Source organism: Phlebotomus argentipes, unplaced genomic scaffold (assembly GCF_947086385.1).
Source record: "Phlebotomus argentipes unplaced genomic scaffold, Phlebotomus argentipes genome assembly contig_15, whole genome shotgun sequence".
NCBI lineage: Eukaryota > Metazoa > Arthropoda > Insecta > Diptera > Psychodidae > Phlebotomus > Phlebotomus argentipes.
The window spans coordinates 11,544,802-11,565,476 of record NW_026776181.1 but is presented as its reverse complement, the minus strand read 5'-3'; the positions used below and the strand labels follow the sequence as shown (position 1 = coordinate 11,565,476).

General features: G+C 41.4%; 3 protein-coding genes across 3 annotated transcripts in view; 2 read left to right on the top strand and 1 right to left on the bottom strand.

The window, feature by feature from the left end:
- Positions 1 to 20,675, top strand: part of LOC132263100 (COA8 family protein CG14806, mitochondrial) — a 35,146-nt gene that overhangs the window by 2,882 nt on the left and 11,589 nt on the right. The window lies entirely within an intron of this gene.
- On the top strand, positions 11,981 to 16,656 carry LOC132263097 (cytochrome P450 18a1). Its single transcript, XM_059762677.1, has 6 exons — positions 11,981 to 12,741; positions 12,819 to 12,940; positions 13,006 to 13,435; positions 13,640 to 13,904; positions 15,643 to 16,051; positions 16,162 to 16,656. Exons 1-6 carry the CDS (start codon positions 12,390 to 12,392, stop codon positions 16,210 to 16,212), a joined length of 1,629 nt encoding a protein of 542 aa, XP_059618660.1. The 5' UTR covers positions 11,981 to 12,389; the 3' UTR covers positions 16,213 to 16,656.
- On the bottom strand, positions 16,748 to 19,212 carry LOC132263098 (cytochrome P450 306a1). The gene is made up of 5 exons (XM_059762678.1): positions 19,205 to 19,212; positions 18,840 to 19,146; positions 18,335 to 18,480; positions 17,737 to 18,252; positions 16,748 to 17,675 (listed from the first exon to the last, which is right to left on the bottom strand). Exons 2-5 carry the CDS (start codon positions 19,108 to 19,110, stop codon positions 17,190 to 17,192), a joined length of 1,419 nt encoding a protein of 472 aa, XP_059618661.1. The 5' UTR covers positions 19,111 to 19,146; positions 19,205 to 19,212; the 3' UTR covers positions 16,748 to 17,189.

The window sequence follows — 20,675 nt, the reverse complement described above, 5'->3', positions numbered from 1 at the left end:
ATATAAATTGAAGGAAGAGGAAAAGAGTAGTTGGCTCTTTAAGAGGGATTTTTGTTGAGTAGAACTTCACCTTCGTGCTTATCTGTTGACTATGACTATTGAATGTAAGAAATTTATTAATGTTAGATTTTCCTGAAAATGACAAAAATGTTGGGAGAAACTTATGTGTGAATTTCTTAGCGAATCTCAGCTGTTCTCACTTGCTTCTAATCTGAGAATAAATGCGTACTTTGATGTCATGTTAAGGCCAACCGGTCACATTGCGAGTGCGTAAATTCTGCCAATTTTCTAGTGCAACAGGATACAGTGAAAGGCAACTGGAGTATTATTAGAAGATGAGCGAACGCGTGCGGTGAAGCAACAGGTGTTTTTGGCGCGAAAAATCCCCATTTGCACAGATAAACAGTCTTTATTGCCATCATAATTAGCGATTCTCAATTGCATTCTTCGTGGAAAGAGTGAGTCATACTTTTTATTTGTATGAATTTTCAATGAGTGAGAATTTTTTTTCTTTTCACTTTCATTCATTACATGAAAATTAAGATTAAGATAGAGAGAGAGAGAGAGAAAAGGCGTTTTGATCCTCGAAAGAATAATTTGATGGATTTTCTTGCAATGCTTTTCTCTTGTTGATGAAATGAAAATAAGAGTTTGTGTTGCGCGGATGACGTGATTTTCGTCTCGACTCATTTGAATATTGGAATTCTTGACGCACAGGGAGAAAAGCGTCTGATAGGAGAGGAATTCCCGTCAATTGAATGCGTTACCGTCTGATGTGAGTATGAGTGAGTGCTGGACGATTGTGAGAGGGCTTCTTTGTGGTGCAAATTGAATTTTTGCGTTTCGCCACATTAATTTATGATTCGTATATAATATGTAATCAATTTTCCAGATATTATGTCGCTTGCAAAATTGCGGTTAAATATTCGATTGTCCGTGTAATCGAGAGTTGACCAAAGCGTCGATGGAGTGACTGATATTCTTCGGTCTGGTCTCTTTTTTAGGTCATTGCTAAGTGGACAAATATGTGTCATCAATAGATGCATGTTTGTTTTACCGAGAGAACTTTCCTAGCTTCGCTCACGCGGGCAAATGAGCAATGTTAATTGTCTGAAATTGATGTGAGTGAAATTGAGCTTGAAATGGCGCATGGTTTCGGCAATTAGTTCATTGTCAATTCGCTCATGAGGAGAGTGCGCGAGAGCCAGAAGAAATCACAATCTTTTGTGATTGCATCACTTAAAGTCCAATTGATGTCCTTGAATTTTTAATTTCCGAAAGCGCAGAGAATATTGATCAGAAGTTTTTTGGCGCGCTTTTTTCTCGTGTCTTCACGCGGGTTGTTGTATAATTTACATACATGAAAATAAGAGATGTTTTCGCATTGACTGGTAAATTGATTCACGTGAGATGCGCGCATAGGACGGCGAATCCTTCAATATCTCGTTGGCTGGGGGTTTAATGAACTGATGAAATAGTCGAGAGAGTTAATTAATTGCTGAGCATCCAAGTGTATTGACTTCTTTGTCTCCTTTTCTTGGGTGCAAAGCTGCGGTTGCCATGCGCCCGGCTCGCAGCGATATCGCCGTGAGACGGGATCTGTGAACTTGGCAATTGTGAGGTGGAGGAACGATATGATCATCCACTCAATCGTGTCTACATAAAAACTAAATTGAACTTTTATCATTTGCATGGTAATCACTTGCAATTTATTGAGGGGCAGATCAATGGAGATTATTTCTCAACTTATGTCTGAATTATCTATTTGATTGGATGAGTTGCATGCAACTACGACGGTTAAGCTTTGGAATACCCTTTAAAATTTGACTTGAACTAATTTTGCCAAGATCTGGGGAAGTTGCATCATTCGCTATCGATTGGAAAATTTTCCACTTGACGTTCAGAGTGACTAAAGAGCGAAAGCTCTCTTGAAATATGTATGTGAATGACCAGTAAGAAGGTGATCCTAGGTCAAAAACTTTTGCAGGTTGACATGCCTGAAATGGGTATAAAATGCGGATGAAGGAAAAGGTAAAGTTGTGGAGCAGAAAAGAGGTAAAAAGAAGATTTGAGAAGAAAAACGTCTGCTTGCACAAGTAAAGACGGAGTTGCAGATAAAAGACGTTGATAAGTAGTCGGCTCTGCTTAGCTTATGAAGAGTTGAGATTTTGCGGTCATTCGGGAATGTGAGCACAGAATCCCAAATGAGAATCATTTATGTTGCAGCACAATTTGAACTCTTCCGAACTTAGTTTTCCGATTTCCTATCATCAACTTTTCTGCGCGATCGTAAAAAAAAGAACAGCGCTTCGATTCAGGTCTAATTGCACAATTTGATCGGATCTTTTTTTCTCACGGATGCTCTTTCATTTGTCACCTCTGGCGTCCCACCGCGACGGTGCGGTACAATACCTAGCCATAGTGTGTGATCGTGGAGTTTAATCACCTGAAAAGGGGCTGTATATTAAAGTGTCCGAATGGCGACTTGTTGTCCATCGACTCTTCTATATTATGAAAAAAGAGCATATTAAGCTTCAGTGCGTTTTTTTCTCACCTCCACTCCTTGTCCAATATCAAGCCATTCCAATATAAATCTCTCACTTTATGTGTTGTTCCTGATTCGAATCTTGGGGCATTTTTATAGTGAAACGGAGAGATATGCGGCCTGGGCTGTCGGTGAGTGGTTGAGCGGTACCCAAGAAAGAATGCATCTTCCTCCCAGACAGTTCATTATCCCAGATATTGCCTCTCTTTTTGTGTCACTGTCCTGCCCGGTGCGCCGATGCCTCCTTTGTGCTGGATTGCGTTCATCAACCCCAAATCCGAGGGTCGAACGGCTTGGCGGTACACCGACGCTGCAGGGGAGACAAGAGAGTGATTGTCGAAAGTGATTTAGACACGCGGTCGTTAGCATCGGCCTGAGAAAAGGGTCTAGAGGCTGGGGTGCGCGCGAATTGCTTTCAATTCCTTCTTGGAGAGTCCTCATTGTGCCATTGACCTGGCGTGTAGATCGCACGGGGTGATCATGCGTGATCGTCATGATCAGTTCTAGTTGCATGCGATCTCTCCACTGAGTTTGTGAAACTTCCTCGCGCGGCGTCTGGGCAGTCGATGTCTTCTTTATTAAAACGGGTCAGGTTCAAGAAGACTTTGAACTATAACGAAAAAAGGGGCCTTTTGGGGAGGCGCGAGTTGATTGACTAAACATTTTTATCGGACTTGGCTTGTGTATTTGGTGAACTCGGTGGAAAAATCATCTCTCCACCTATATGTGATCATTAATTTCAGGTTGATGATCTCTCCCGGGCGTCTGGAATCTCCTTGTCCAGTCACCTTGTCCAATCTGAGAGATATAAATTTGATCTTTTTTTCTGTGAACAATTCACATTTTTTTCATCATTTCATTATATGCCTTATCGTGAGATTGTATTCTTTCTATTTTTTTGTGTGCCTATTTTGAGGGTATAAAATAATGGGAACACGATGGGTTATTGACATCGCGTTGTGCATTATCCCGAAAGAGGTATTTCTTTCCCATCCTATAAATTTTGGGCTGGAGAGCGTGTTGCTTACCTGGCTCAATATTATTTATCATTGTTCGATTTGTGGGAGAGCGAGAGGATGGACAGGTGAAAAGAATGCATCCATTTTTATCTCTCTTGGCATTCCTTTCTGTGTGCACCAATGACCTTTTTCTCATGAGAATAAACTGTGCCGAGAGAGAAGGTAGTACCCAAATTCTTGGAAATGCATTCTCAATATGATTATGGAAAATTTTCAGTTTTAACCCTCGCTAGGTTAGTGATTTTTTCTGACTTGTGTGGATACCTTACCAAGTGGAAGACGCAAACAATTTTTTGTGAGCTATTTCTACACTGAGAGAAAATGGGACAAAAACACAAGACCGACAAACAAGTGGGATATTTTACATTTAAATATGAGAAGTCTAGACTAAAAACATGAATTTTCTACATGATACCAATCTAGCGTAGTCGAGATTTTTTTTCCAATAATTAATATTCATAAATAAAAGTACTTCAGTTCGTCTGAGTGTATAAGATTTTTTTTTGGGAATGATCACGACAAATTAAGAAAATATCTCGTGTTGTGGGAACAAAAACATGATTGAAGAATGCTGAATGAGTTCCTCCTTGCCATTTGCGCGTTAGATAGACTGATATTCTATCTAGCAACTTCTTGTGACGCACCCGCCATCCAGGAAGCTTACTTGTTGTGTTGTGCAAAATTTCCATATGTGAATAAACTTTTCGCGATCACAGGGCCAGTATTTTCAGCAGCGCGTTTTCTTTTGGCTCGATCATCCGATGTTCCTCGATGCGCGGACTCTTGAAGCATGAATATTGATGACCATCAGGGTGGGAAGGTGGCGTGTCTCCTTTGGAGATCGTTAATCTGTCTTCTCTCCTTCAATACACAAATTGGATGTGAGAGAATGAATTTGAATTCCAATGATTTTTCCTCCAAATCTCGTGCAAAAACGTGTGCGCGAATCCAATTGAATTTGCTTGCGCAACAAGTGGAAATTCTTGTTCCTTAATTCTAATAATAATGCGATGTATATTCAAGGTGTATCCTTAGAAGTTATGATGGGAGAGCAAAAAAAAACTTTGCAGGGAATATTTTAGTTGTGATTTATGTGTGATCTTCGCAACACAGATGGATTTTAGCATTATTGATTGGAATGAGGGGGAAAATGAATAGAATTGCGCGCAATTTGTGATGCAGAAGGAGGAAAGAGGTGATATTTAGAATTCTATGAGTGTGAGAGATCCAATAAGTGATTTATTTGATAGCATTTTCGTTGGTTAAATACCTATGAACTCCCATGATCTGTGAAACTACAGGTCGGTAACCGGCCTTCTGATGTCTCTCGTAATAAATATATGTATAAAATGTGTAAAACTCAAAATGAATTCTTAAGCTGCGATCCGGTGTTGACGTGAAATATGATTTAATTGGATAGTCTACATATGTACATATGTAAATACGTATATATAATCTCGTTGATTTCTGCCATGATCACGTTTCAAGTGATGTGATTCTATATTCTAATTCTTGCACGATGGATTTCACTGAAATTTCGCTTTTGCGACCTGCCAATGGAACAGTGTGTGACGATAAAGGTGGAATTGACGTCAAAATCTGTTTCAAACTATTTTTTTGCCTATTATAATGGGTTATTGTGTCAATTTGGTGGTCACGTTTATTCCCGATTTTCCCGCGTTTCTCGCATGAATTTCTACGCAAATATTCATTAGGTTGTTTTGATCACTAATTCTCTTTCTCTATTCTTTCTCGAATTGGATTAGACTTTTTTTCTTACTGTGCCTCACTCACGTATTAGAAATCCAGAAATTCTAGAATCATTGTTGGCGTCAAAGGAGTGTGATGTCCATTCATAGGAGTTTTTTTTCTCTGCCTTATGGGAAATTCCTACAAGAAGTTGTATATCGTATTACGATACTATCATGACTTCTAGAAATTTCCATTTCGTGATTTGTCCTCATAAAAATGACCTACCTGGCCGGCATGTGAGATCTCCCATCTTAATCCCGGACGGAGAGTCGGAAGAATAGGCCTGTGGAATATTTTCGAGGGATTTGTATAATAGAGAATATGGAGAAGACAGAGAGAGAGTGTGTGGAGAAGAACAAAAAATAACGATCTCCTTCCAATAGGTTTTCTGTAGTAGGAATGTTAATAGCTAAATAAAATCGTCCCATTCTATCGCATTTTTCACCCGGTTCTGCACACCGCGCAAGACGCGATTCTTCTCAAAGGAAGACCTTGAGAAGAAGAGTTGTTCAGTTTGGGAAGAAGTCACACGGGTTTTTTTCCTTCAATCTTTCTTTCTTATATCCAACACCCCAATGAAATTCCATTCCACGATAGGATATGCGATGACGCATTCGCGCGATTTTTGACGCAGCTTCTTTCACCCATCTCAATCGAGAATTATTCTTCTGCTCGCAAGTCTCCTGTTGTCCATTATTATTAATCTTCCCACAGGGAGGAATGGACATAAATTGCGTGACATCAGCGTTAGATTTCGTAGGAAAGAACGTATGAGGTCACAGGATGCTGATGTTTTCTCAGAGTGGGAAGAATTCTTACGAAAAATGCGTCATACAATTTATATTGCGTTCATTTCCCTTCGAATGAGCGTTTACTTGTGAACAATAGATGAGTGATAATGAACTGTACTTTGCTGGCAGAGAAAGGAGCGGATTTGACTGGAAATGCTGATCAATTGCTATATGTGTGGCATTTTTCTAATTGACAATTGAAGTGATCTGAGGCGCGATGGAGATTTACTGTGGCGCAGATCGGAAGGGAAAGAGAGAGAATGTGATGTACGCAAATTAGGTTGAAACTATTTAATATTGTAATGTGTGGATAATGTTGGTGGAAAAAATGGTAAAATCTTTTGTATCGTCTCTCTTATTCTATTATTCGATGAAATACTTTGGCTGTTGGCCTTCAAAAACGCGATTTTCACGGTGGGTCTTCGTTCTTTTGATTCTTCTCTCACTCTTCAACATCTTTCTCCACGATTTCGGTGTGAGGTAGCACAGATGTGGAAAAATTGCTGCCGGCGTATTAATTTGAATTGTGATTTGATCATGCCACACATTGAGAATAGGAGTCTTTGAGGTAGGAAAAAAGAGTTGTGAGGGGGAAATAGACAAAACTACTTTAGTTGAGACCTTTTCGTGATTCCTTCCAGAGGCTAAAAAATATGGATCGCGACAGGGACAACGAATTCAAGTTCCTCCCAAGGTCAAAATTACTACAATACAGAGCTGAAAAGCGCGTGTTGTGCAATAGAAATGCCCTCTAAATGAGCTTGAGTGATAATTTTCAAGATTCTCTTTGCTTTGAGACTTAAAACGATAAGGCTATAGATCCACATAGTTGATTTCCTCTGATTAAAGATATCTCCTAATTGATTTTTCCAAGTTGATTTGCATTATTATAATTGAAAATTTTCATGGAGATCTTGACATTCACAAGTGCCACAAACCACGTGTGGCATTACTAAAAAATTAGACGGCAGAAATGTTTTATTATCATCTTATTTAAATATTTATTCCAGGTATCTCAAAAATGTATCTTCTATAGTGTGAATTCGTAGAGTTAAAAGTGAAATTTCGCAAATAAGTTAACCGCAGAATAATGTCTGTTCTTAGAAGAGGGACGGCATGAGATGTGCCTCTTAAAACGTGATAAAAAGCAACGAAAGTTATTATTTTTCTCACGCAAAATTTTTGAATCACACTTCGTTCAGATTGTGTGTTGAAGGAATCCAACACAGGCAAAGGCTTTTATATGAAAATCATTGTGAGATTTCGATAAATTTCTCAGCTAGAATTCCTCTTAATTATGTTGTTTATTTCTTGTGAATTTTACGATTTTTTCTCTCACGTCTATTTGCCGATTTATTCATTCGTCCCCTGGCAATCGTGTGTGCTGATAATTATTGATAGACGCGCGAATTTATATGTCGGTGCTTTTTTTCGTTGATTTTCCATCTCTTCACACATCAATAGAAGATGGAGAGACACTTAAAAATTCATACAACCTGAAATTCGTCCTTGGCATTGTTCAATGTACACTTCTCGGGTGTGGATTTGATTCTTCGTCTGATGGAGCGCCACGAAAAGAACACTCTCTTGATGATGGGAGGCGGCAAAGAGGAGATTTATGAATTGATTTAATTAGAGAGACCGGCTTGTCTTCAACTCCTAATCGTTGTTTGTGAGCTCCAGGTTTTTTTAATGGCTTGATTGAAGTGAGTCTGCAAAAATCATAATATGCTGATTTTTTCCCCATATAGCGCTCATTAGGAAGAGTTTTCCAGGGCGCAAAAATGTAATTGGGTTTAATCAGTTGACATAGTGTTAGAGATCATGAAAAAGCTGAGAGTGTGAATTATAGCGGAGTGGAAAATTTCTGGGAGGAAGTGATTCTAATGGTTTGTTCTCGTTGGTTTTTCCTAACAAGACGCGATAGAGTTTAGTAGAGAAGTTGGTTCGTTGACTCTTGGGGACACATTTTTCCCTCTCAACTTGTCTAATGCGCATTAGAATTGGAGGACTGTGAGATATAGGGGAAGAGTAACTATAATGTAGTCCACGAGCAACTCTATTATTTGTATTTTTCTATTCACATCATCTGTATAATTTATTACTCATGGGAATTCGATGAATATGATTTAGGAAAAAACTCACAGATCATGAGATTGATATCTATGTATGGGTTTTCCATTAAATATGACAAAGTGTATTTTAATTAATATTTAATTCAAGGAAATTATCTAAACATTTTATGCTTTATCTTTTTTCTGACTGTAAAAATTTCTTCGCTGTAGCTATACTGAACAGAAGTGAATTTCGCAATTTCTGAAATTCTACAGTTTTTCTGGCCATAGGATATTTATATACTTTTGGAATTCTAAATAAATACCGATACAATATTTGAATTTGCACTCATTTGATTCAATTCCTGCGCTCACGATTTAATGTGACAATTAATGAGATATTTCTCATTCTTCCCTTCTTGTTTTTTCTCACGGGTAATAAAACGACAGAAGGTGGCAATCAAATACTCAGTATAATTATCTCATTAAGTGCATTTATTTTCACGTCCGACACTTGTGGCAGTTTTTTCCCTCTCATTCATTGTTTTCAATGAATTTTTCATTCATTGCACACAAAATGTTGCCGAGGGCAATTTTATGATTACACGTTTCGCATGACATTCAGGTATGTGCAGCCTGAGCGGCTTAATGACCAATCAATCTAATCACTCAATTAGTCATCAAAATACCTGTAGTTTTCGCTCCATAAATTTGTAAATTCAATCATATTGCAGTACACTGAGATTTGTGCTATGATGAAGCAAATAATATTCTTTCTACACTCTGCGAAGTAGATAATAACATTAAATGAAAAGATTAGGAGTTTCCGGTTGCAATTATTGTGTGTGAAGAGAGTCAAAATGAAGAGATGATAATTTTTTGCCAATTCTTTTTTGTCTTGTAATTCATACACACAATGCGAGTGTCAAATTGATACTTTCATGGAGAGACGATGATAAATTGCATCACAGTTTATGTTGTACATTTGGGATGATAATGAGTTCAAAAATGATGTCTTATCGCGACATTTTGTATGAATGGATTCACGCAAATGTGCGGCTTTTTCAACATAACACTCGATGAGTGCTTATTAGAAAAAAAGAATATTGTTCTCAATTACGCAATTCACTTCTTGGCGCGCATATCACTCATTATGAACGCTATCGACAAAGTGTTATTGTTGTGACTCCTGTTGATTTTTGGCCTCCCAAATTGACCATTAGGCGTTGGCCTCTCGAAGAAAATTCCCACGAAATGATGATCTTCTGACTGTGCTGTACTCGATTTCTTCTTCTCTTGAAGCAACTCTCATTGACTCTGAAATACGCACGATCATTTTTTGACGCGATCTTGTTTTATTTACTGACTGATAACAGACTTCATGCACAATCGCTAGAAAAAAATATCAAGAGATTATTTCCAGTGCATGTGTAATTTTCCTCTCTAATGTCTTAATTATGAGAAATTGCGATGAAAATGAAATTCTTTTTGCCTCTGTTGGATTTCGAGGGGTTTTGAGTACTCAAATCAGAGAAAATTATTGCATAACATTGTGACGATTATATGACATTTGGATACAAGTTCAAAAAGCAATGTCTGGAATTTCGTCTGCTATCTTGTGTTGTGAGATAAGAAAGAAAAAAAAAGAATGTGAAAAGAGAGAATAGGGAAAAGTCATTCAGTATTTGCAATCTCCCCAATTTATATGGCATGATTTTGTCAATGACTTTTTTTGCTTTCTGCTACAAGATTTGGAGTGTAGCTGAAAATTGCACAAAGTATTACTTTTTCCAAACATACACGGACGCCAGAGTTATTATAGTAAATAATCAAATAATAATTATTGTGTGCTTGTCACATTTGACCTCTCAATAGTGCTGTGGAGATAAACTTGAGGAAGAAAAAATCATGCTCATACGTTATATGCAAATCTTGTGAGATTGATCGTCTATAAAGAGCCTAGAGTGATGTGAAAAGGGGGAAATTGAGAGAAACACGTGTTTTAAGAGGGCAGAGGCGGAGGCAAGTAAACAATGGGGTGTGTGTGGAGCAAAACAAGAATAAAATACTTTCAATTTCAGCAGAAAATCTATTTGTTCTGCGAATACTTCTTGATTGACATGATTCATTGCACTTTTGCGGTGATGAGACGTAAATGAGCTTTCTTGATAGCAATGCACTTAAACTAAAGTGTCTCTCGACATAGCTTCACTTGCACTTTTTGTCTATAACTAAGCTCCACGAAATGTCGAGTGCGAATAATGAAATGTTATTGAACTTGTCTGGCTGGCGTAATGTCCTTTGACTGATGCGCTTATTTGTCTGATTCACAGTTTCTCTATATATATAAAGTGCATATTTCACCCGCGGTACGGAGACATCAATAGATGCTTAGCGCCAATTGCGAGCACCTAGCGACAAGCGCCTGGGTGCGTGGAAAGTTTCAGCACAGCCTCGCGAAAAAACACATTTCACAAGTATAGATAATGGCATATTCGTGTGCATGCGACGAGTCAATAACATTTGAAATGTCTCAAAATGCTATTTCCTTCGATAATACCGCTGAATACACTTGAATATTCTTGTGCATTCTGCCGAAAGCAATCGAATTTCTTGTTATTTTTTTGGCTTTACGCATTATTCATAGTTTAGGGGTCAAGATTGCCACTATTTTCCAGGGTCATGGTGAACTTTCTTTCTCAATCATCAAAACACACACACAAATATTCCTCCATAGCATAAATATTTACACAAATTATCTTGCATCCCATTGAGAAATGCTGAACTTTAGCCATTTATGTGGGAGAATGAAGTGAATGAGACATAAATGCATGATGAAGAGTGCATTCGGAATTTCATGTGGTGCTAAAAATAAATTTGTGATTGACGAGTGATCGATGAACGTCTCGTTTTCGGTTGGAAGAAGTGGGAAAGTAGGTAAAGAAATCGCACGCAACTTCCCGAGTGGCGGGGTGAGTTTCATGCGATTTATCAATCTCACTGCAAAAGATCGCTAGATTTTTGGGACTTAAGTGGGGTATTCTACAATGCTGATTGCTGTCCGCGCGTTCGCATTTATGCAAAGTGATCGAGTATCCACCCCAGATGAGTGATAAAATTCGTAGCATTTTCCGCGGCACGATCCACGATCGCAATGAAGGGGGCCAAGTGATATGATGTGTGTTTATGTGTAAATAGTGTGCTGTGGGGTGGGGAGGTGGCATCGCTGATGACGACGACAGATGGGGAGGCCTACTTTCCATAAAATCATCTCTCTGATCGCTGGGCATGAGATGGTGTGTGGATTTGGAGGAAAAAAGAGCCAAACGATCGCTCCAGTATGAGTTTTGACGCGCGACTGATCAGTTATTTATCAGTGCTCGGGAAGGGGCATCTCTTTCTCGCCACCACATCTCTCGCCATTGGCGATGTTCCGCGCTCGACGCGGTGTGTCCACTCTCTAGGCGCTGAAGCCGTGCTGTTGTATATAGTGAAAAGTTGTCTATATGTTTGAGATAACAAGTGGAAAAAGATCAATGGAGTCGGAATGTGGGAGAGCGAGTGAGATAGAGGGGCGCATGTAATGTTGGATGTTGGGATGAGTTTTGAAAAGGTTCCCAATAAATGCACAAAGTGATTGTGGGCATGTTGCGGTTGGTTGTATTGTGAGTGAGTGAGATGATGATCATTGGTGGCTGGCTTCCCAGCAAAAGGCGATCGTTCCATCTCAAAAAACCGATCGCCACGCGATTTCCCCACTCAAAAATCAACATTTCCAAAGAGGCTCAATTGTGTGGTGTGTGACGATCGCTCACAACATACATATACGATCTTTGGCTACTGCTTCTTGGCTGCTGCTTTGCTCTCTCGCGGAGTGCGCTCGAATTGTAGTATATAAATACCCCTCTACTGCTGGATTGAGACCCAGAGGCCGGCTGCTATAAAAGTCGCAAGGACATGTAGAGTCTCTATAGTGTCTGTTACATTTAACGTGAGAACGGACTGTTACTGCAACGCTTTTTTGCCATTCAACAACTCTTCTTTTGGTGACAAACACTCATTTTCGGTGGTTGATCATCTGCTTAGAGACAGAAATAAGATAGAAAAATTCAGCAGAGACTTGAAAAGTGCGCGAATATATTTTATTTTGAGCTGATTTTCGGTGAAGAAGAGGCTAAAGGAATATTCATTGCAAGTCTTCGTTCGTAGAAACTTTTCTTTGGACAAAATGTGGAGTGATTTGGACGTGAAGGAGGTGAGAAGTTGCCTCTATGTGTTCACAAGTGTTCTCCTGCTGGTGGTGTTGATTCAGTGGCTCCTCAAGTGCTACAGGGAGATCAAATTACTGCCACCGGGTCCATGGGGCATTCCCGTGATGGGCTATCTCGCCTTCCTGGGCCAGGAGAAGCACACGCAGTACATGGAGCTGGCGAAGAAATACGGCGGTGTGTTCAGTGCACGCCTCGGGACGCAATTGACCGTGGTTGTGAGTGACTACAAGGTGATTCGAGATACCTTCCGGAAGAAAGAGTACACCGGACGTCCTGATACACCCTTCATTCAAACTATGGATGGCTTTGGTAAGTATTCTCACAAGTGATATTCCCGCTCGCGTGTGAAATGGCAGATTAGATTAATTGGTGGGGTGTTTTTGCAGGAATTATCAACAGTGAGGGAAAATTATGGAGGGATCAGAGGAGATTTCTGCATGATAAGTTGAGGCAGCTGGGAGTGACGTACATGGGAAAGGGAAAGGATGTGATGGAGAAGAGGATCATGGTGAGTGCCTATATGGAGATGTGGCGGCAAAGTGTGTGAAATCATTGGTCTTGTCTATTTGGCAGACAGAGGTGAACGATTACTTATCAACGCTGTCAGCCTCCAATGGCGGATCAATTGACATGAGCCCGATCCTCGCAGTGGCAGTGAGCAATGTGATCTGCAACATAATGATGTCAGTGCGCTTCTCGCTGGACGACCCGAAATTCCAGCGCTTTACCTGGCTGATTGAGGAGGGCATGCGGTTGTTCGGTGAGATCACGACTGTGGATTACATCCCGACTGTGCAGTACTTGCCAGGGAATTTGAATGCCAAGAACAAGATCGCGAAGAATCGGAAGGAAATGTTTCAGTTCTACCGCGAGGTGATCGATGAGCACAAGAGTACATTCGATGCCAACAACATTCGTGACTTGGTCGACATGTACTTAGCTGAAATTGAGAAAGCCAAAGAAGAAGGTCGCAGTAGTGAACTATTTGAAGGCAAAGATCATGGTGAGTGTGTGTGTGAGTTACGCATTTACAATCTCACACGATATTTTATGTATAGTGTTGCCTTTTCCCATTGAGCAAAAAGTCAGCAGTTGTTTGCAATTGAGCGAGAGACACGAAATTCCTCCATTCATCTCGCAATTTCTCAATTGCATCGCGCTCACTTGTCACTTATATTTCTCTTTTCCCGTGTATCTCCACTTTTAGAGCAGCAAATTATGCAAGTGATCGGTGATCTGTTCTCGGCCGGGATGGAGACAATCAAGACAACACTGCTCTGGATCAATGTGTTCATGCTGAGGAATGAGCACGTGATGAGGCGCGTGCAGGAGGAGCTGGACCTTGTCGTAGGGCGCAGTCGATTGCCGCGGATCGAGGATCTGCCGTTTCTGCCGTACACGGAGAGCACGATTTTGGAGGCGATGCGGCGATCGAGCATCGTCCCACTGGCCACAACTCACTCACCTACAAGGTAATTTATACCCATGCCTGGCACACACCTTTCCGACAAACACACTGCATTATATACACATTTTTTGCCACATGCACGCCACAGTGTGCGTTACAACACCTTCAATGGTGACAGCCTTTTTTTCGCCACACCATCGCGAGATTTAACAGAGATCCGCTCTCGACACATGGAAAGGTCATTAAACTCGACGACGATTTAGATTTTCCTCTGCTGCTTTTCCCACACAATTATCGCCTCGGGATTGATTGCTCGTCTCTCTTTCGGGGAGGGAAGAGGGTGAAATTTGCAGGACAAAAACATGGTGTGAGAAATGGAAAAACAGACCTAGATTCCATATCGAGCCTCTGAAGTCACTGTGTGTGATAAGAGGCAATATCTCGTAGTGCATTACGTAAATGATGAGACAAACTAGTGAGAATCTATTTGACTCGGTGATCTCGTGTGATCCCGAAAGCTCAGAGAGCTCACAAATTGGGGGCTGATTACAGGCTATCCTGCTGCAGAGAGAGAGAGAGAGAGAGAGAGAGAGAGAGAGACTCGCGCTGTGGGGTTTATGATCACCGCGTGATACAATGTGCAACACTCTTGGCGCGTAACACAGTTCAATAAAATCTAGTGTAAACAGAGAGGAATTGAAGGTCGGCCAATATCACAGAAAATGCCCCCACTCATCGCCCATGAGTGTGTTATAAAAGGCGTACAATTGAAAAGATAATTGTCTAAATATGTGTGCAATGTCTTTTCGATAAATATGTGGTGGAATTTTATCTCTGTCTCGCTCGCATTCCGTGGCCGTCTCTATGTACTGTCGGATCCACACTGTTTTTATATAGTCATACTCCATCTGGTCATGTGATGGGAGGTGTGTAAAGGAGGAGAAATACAATGAAGCGCGATGTGCGCGCGCTCAAGATGCAAAAAAGCAATGTGCGGCCTGCGAGTGCAATTTTATGCAATAGCCATAAAATGTATGACAGCGTAATTGATGGTGTGTATTGATGCGCACAAGATCACACTCGGCGCGCCTCGTAACCTTTTCTTCCTATATTGGGATGCGCGCGATGACGAGACAGAGAGGCCAGTGCGTGTGATCAATGGAGAGCAAGAGAGAAGATAAAAATCCACGCGACAAATTCCTTAGGCGCGCACGAATAATATGTGCTGAGACACAGAAGAGGCGATCAGTTGATCATCGATCGCGTCACAGCGGCGATCTTCCGCGAGAAAAGGTGTGTGAGATGGTGTTGAGCGAGCCCCAAACTAACGGTGAGTCTTGTAAAACTCCCCATCATCCATCCACCACAGTCCACAGTATTGAGGCAGCGAGAGAGACTGGAGAAGAATACACTCTGCGCGGGCTGTGGTTGTGTTCTGGGAGCGCGTCGACACACGCGTTCTCCGCGCGATCCATTCAGTCCGGGCGAAAGTGAAAGCACTTCCAACACTGCTAAATGCACGCGGCCTTTTTTCCACACAACACACATGTGGCCTGGCGTTACTGTTAGGTCCGCTTTCTTCACACAATTCTTAGATGAGCGCTAGAATGAGAGAAAAAATGTCTCATGAGTTTCGTCTGCGAGGAAATTGATCGATCGTCCAAATGACCTTTCCGCCGGTGTCTCACGCGCGCGCACACGCTTGGGGAATCCCGCGCACATGGAAAACCGCCGCGTTTCGGCTCGCGGGCCATGATGAGGAGGATGATCGTCATTTCTTTTTTTCCCTCTTGTCTTTGCAGGGATGTCACGCTGAACGGCTACGTGATCCCGGCGGGGGCTCATGTGGTGCCGCTGATCAACAGTGTCCATATGGATCCCACTCTGTGGGAGAATCCCGAGGAGTTCAATCCCAATCGCTTCATCAATGCAGAGGGCAAGGTGCAGAGACCCGAGTACTTCATGCCCTTTGGCGTGGGCCGCCGAATGTGCCTTGGCGATGTTCTGGCCAGAATGGAATTGTTCCTCTTCTTCTCCTCCCTCATGCACACCTTCGATCTCAGGCTGCCCGAGGGCGAACCCATGCCGAGCCTCAAGGGCCAGGTAGGCGTCACGATCACGCCCAAGGCTTTCCGCGTGTGCCTCACGCCACGACCGCTGGCCGTGCCACAAGTCATCGTGAGTGATCCTGTCACGGGCACGCTGAGAAATGTAGGATCATATTGAGGATAATGGGGTAAAGTACGCAAGAGAGTACAAAAGGAATTTCTTTTCTTTTCTCTGTTTCATGGTGACACACACAAATCTAAACCCAACAACAGATCACTTCTCAGAAAATGCACACGATTTCGATGACCACTTTTGGCCAATAAAATGTGCTGAATCGAGCTGCAAAACAAAAGATAAAAGTTCCAGAGCACGGTTTCGGTTCCTATCTCTAATCTCAATGAAAGATCACACAAAAAAAAACAATCCAACATGCCACATATCTTCAACGAACAGGCAATGCAAGGTATCATTGCGAGTGCCTGGTGAAAAAGTACAGTACACGTCATAAAAATAGCATCCAGCTCATGTGAAATTTGTGTATATCTGCCGACACGACGCAAAAACAAGAGACGCAAACATAAGTAGATGAAGTACGAAAATACAAGATTCAATGCTAGTCATTGTGTGTAAGTGTGAGACGGAGAACGCCGAGAGAGCATGGAGAATGACATGGAATATCCTTCCCTCAGAGCGCAATAGTCACAGAAGAAGAGAAGAGAAAAAGCTAAATGATATCCACACACAGAATAAAAAAAAAAGAAAAACAAGAGAAAACCATGAGAATCTACATGAAGAAAATGCAGAAATGGGAGTCAGAAGTGAAAAATCCACCCCACAATGTGTTCAGTAACTCTAGCGACAAACTTATTTTGTGTACAACATTTTTTTTTAATTTATAAAACAAAAAGAGTTTTTCCGTAGATTTTAGGTGTTAGATCTTTAATTGTGCTATTTCATAGTGAATTATGTTTTAATCATTCCAGATGAATGCCAAATTGTGTTGACAACATTGTAGCATTCCTGACAATTTCTTTTATTATTTTTTATTGCATGAAAATTCACAATAAAAATATAATATACCAAAATGCCTTTCACTGTCAACACACAATGCCGTAAAACATGATAGATTGTGGAGTTCACAAATTAAATTTGGACAGGTAGTGTAATCGCGTGAATGACTGGGTTTAAAAACGACACGAACTATTTTGTCGCTAATTCAACATGAAAATGTGTCCTTGTTCTTATTTGCCCTGAAGACACCTCTGTTGTATAGTAAAGAGAGTAACAGAGTAAACTTGCCTTAAGTTGTTCGTCGGGTGACAGTAATTTTGTGAGCAGGCGGTGTCAAAGTTATTCCGCATGTTCCATTCAAGTTCACCTCATCAGCCAATGACAATTCGTAGTGATAGAGGAGGTTTCCTAGGACAAGAAACATAATCATCCTTGCTAGCTCCTCGCCTAAGCAGATTCTCTTCCCGGTCTGGAAAGGAATGAGATGCTGCGAAGCCCGGAAGATGCCATTCTCGTCAATGAAGCGCGAAGGAGAGAAGGAATCGGGATCGGTCCAAATGTGAGGGTTCATATGAACTGCCCATTGCAATGGCAAGATCATGGCTCCCTTGGGAATCCTGTAACCGTCAATTCTCGTCTCTTCCTTGGTTCCATGAGGAATTCCCACGGGCACCACTGATCGGATTCTTTGGCCTTCGGCAATGCACGCTCTCAAGTAGGGCAGATTGTCGTAGTGCTCCAACCTTGGAGGAGTTGTCAACTTCTTGGCCATTTCCTGAAATGTGAATTCAAATAGTATAACATTTCATATAACATTTGAAATGATAGATGAATACTTCATGGATATTTCTCTGTACAGCAGAATTTTTTGAGATGTAGAGAAGAATCCATCTAATGGTAGAAGTTGTTGTATCAAGTCCAGCCCCAAACAAATCAGCCAAAACATGTTTCAATTGTTGATCACTCCAGCACTTCTCATCATCATCACCAATTGGAGTGCTTTTCCTGGTCTTTTCTTGCAAATACAGTCCCAGAATGTTATCTTTTCGTCCTTCCTTGCATGCCTTTGCTATCAAATCACTGTAAATTGTGTGCGTCTTTGCCTTCCCTTCGAGCAGAAACTTTATCCTGCGCCTGAAGGTAGGAACATATCGCAGGAGAGGCAGAAAATTAACGCAGCCTGACACTCCTATGTGCTTCACGCCCTCCTCTTGGAGGTGCTGTAAATATCTCCAGGTCGAATCATCGCTCGAGTACTTGATGCCAAAGATCAAGTCATTCAAGATATTCCCCAAATGGTGATGCAGAATCGGCATCAAGTCCATCTCACGCCCAATAAGTCCATCCATTTCCTGTCCAGACAAACACTTACTTGGAATTTCTGCCTCATTTTGGCATGTTTGTGAGAGAAAAAAAAAGTCAATTGCGACTCACCATTATCATTCCGTTGACACCATTGACGATTCTAGTCTCGAGACTGTTCCGATTCTCATTGTATTTCGACATGCCGAGCATTTTGAGCCAATTAATGGCCATTTTGCGATGCTCTCGCCACAAATTGCCCTCAGAGCAGATGAGACCTGTTGGGGAGGAAGAATGACTAATCAGGAGAGTGGGAAGATTCACCAAAAAGCGCTCATCATTGATTTCTAAGAAGCGCCCACGGGAAGATGATCATTGAACACAGGAAAAATACCAAGAATGTGAATCACTCAATTCCCTTCTCCCATTCATACGTGCCAACTATCACGCTTCTTCTATGGTATCTTCCTTCGCGTTCGGAATGTGCTCATGACGTCAAAGAATTCCACAGAAAGAGCATTAACATCCTGCCGTCTAGACTCGTGAGATTTTGCTTCGGTCTCTTGCAAGGGAATAAAGACGTGCCCCGGGGTTTCTCGCCTAATTGAGCGCTTAAGTCTTTCATGTGCACACTCACCATAACCACCCATAATGCCGTGAGTGAGGTACAAGGGTGCTCTTCCAGTGAACTCATCTCGGCGCAGAACGTCGCGAATGAGCGTCGAATCGGCCAGAACCACCGTGTAAATTGACCCCAAATGCAAACCAAAGATCTTTCCGTACTTCTCAGACATCTTCGTGAGGCTGACATGCGGCTTTTGGCTGTCGAGGGCGAGCAGAGAGCCCACAATTGGGAATCCCCACGGCCCAGGTGGAATGTCTCTCTGCTGAAACAGTCTCACCAGCATTAGGAGGATGAAAATGACAAAAATCGCGGTGAGAATCTGAAAAGATTCAGCCTTATAAAACGCTTTATCCAGTGGGATTTTCAATTGATCTTACAGTGATCATGTTCAGTTCCACCGCCGGACACTCGATTCAAGATAACCACTCGCGGAAGCACTCGAAATCCGACTGAGGAAAGATGAACTGTATCTACTTTGTGCAGGCCGAGGATATAAGAAGGTGCTGAGATACTGATATACAATCTATCGCATGCTTTTTTGTCCACATCCAACACACTTGAGTTCATTTTACTATCAAATTTCAATTGTAATATTTACTTATGCGCATGCTATTGGGACGATGAAACGCTCTTCCTGAGCATCTGAAAGGCAAATAGTTACTTGGCTCTGTCGATATCACGTCTCCTCGCTTTCTGTTATTTGTTGACGGTTTTTTCGCAGTTGACAAAGGGGGAGTAATATGGATGAAATCTGTACAGTAATTTGCAGGATCTTAGTTACCACTTCCTCTTCTACTTATTTTCGTGACTTTTTTTTCTTTGTCTTGTACTGAATTTACTGCCTTGCTTTGAGTGCTGAAGTCTAGTAACACTTCCCATTAAATGTCCACCACTTTCGAGCACATTTCTCCCCCTTGACTGTAACGATGTGATGGTGTTTTCACAAAGTTGGCCGATAAATGTGTTATCGCGTCATTGATATCATGATTCCTCTTTTGGCGGAAAAATTGCACGCCTATGGGGAAATAAATTCCGCAGAGTCGATAGCAATCTTATGCTCTCTCGTATAATGACCGCAACGATGTGTTATAAAGCCCCTTTTGCAGTAGAGACGCAGTCACAGATACAGCTGCGCTCTTAGTCCCCCTAAGATGTTTTCCTTCTTGCACACTTTAATTTTCATCTACACAACTCCACATAATTGCAATGGTAACCAACACGCGACTCTGGCCATTGACCGTATTGATATTTTGTTTACATTATTTCATCGTCAACTTTCTCAACTGCGCGCTCTGGACAATCTCTGATCAACGCCCAGCACTTTTTTCGGCAATCTTTTTGCTCAGTATGCAAGAGAATCACGCTGAGGCCCGCGAGTGATGCATGAAATTGTCCCAATTGCATTTAATGCTCTCTGCCTCTCAATATTTTTATGTGAGCACTTCCACGCCTTTCCGCTTCAGTGTTTTTGCATGTTGGCCCAGAGATCGTGAAATAAATTTCAATGAATATAGGCTTCTTCTCGGACAGCAGCTCCTGTTGTGTAAAAGACACATTTTCCTTATCATGTACAGAAAGATAATCTTTGTACTCGCGCAGCTGCTCTCTCTTCCCCGCGATCCGCGTGTAATTCTTTGGGTATTGTTCGCAATGGACAAAAAATGGATTCTTTCTTTTGTGCGAAAAATAAATGAGCCAGACTGAAAGTCTTTCACTGGGTTGAGCGGCCAAAGTACACACATACACACAAGGAATGAGTTAATTTAAAAATGTGAATTAAGAACATACTTTACGATCTGTTTTATTGCCACTGGTGAAGAGAGCCCGAAAAAAGGCAGATGAAGAAAG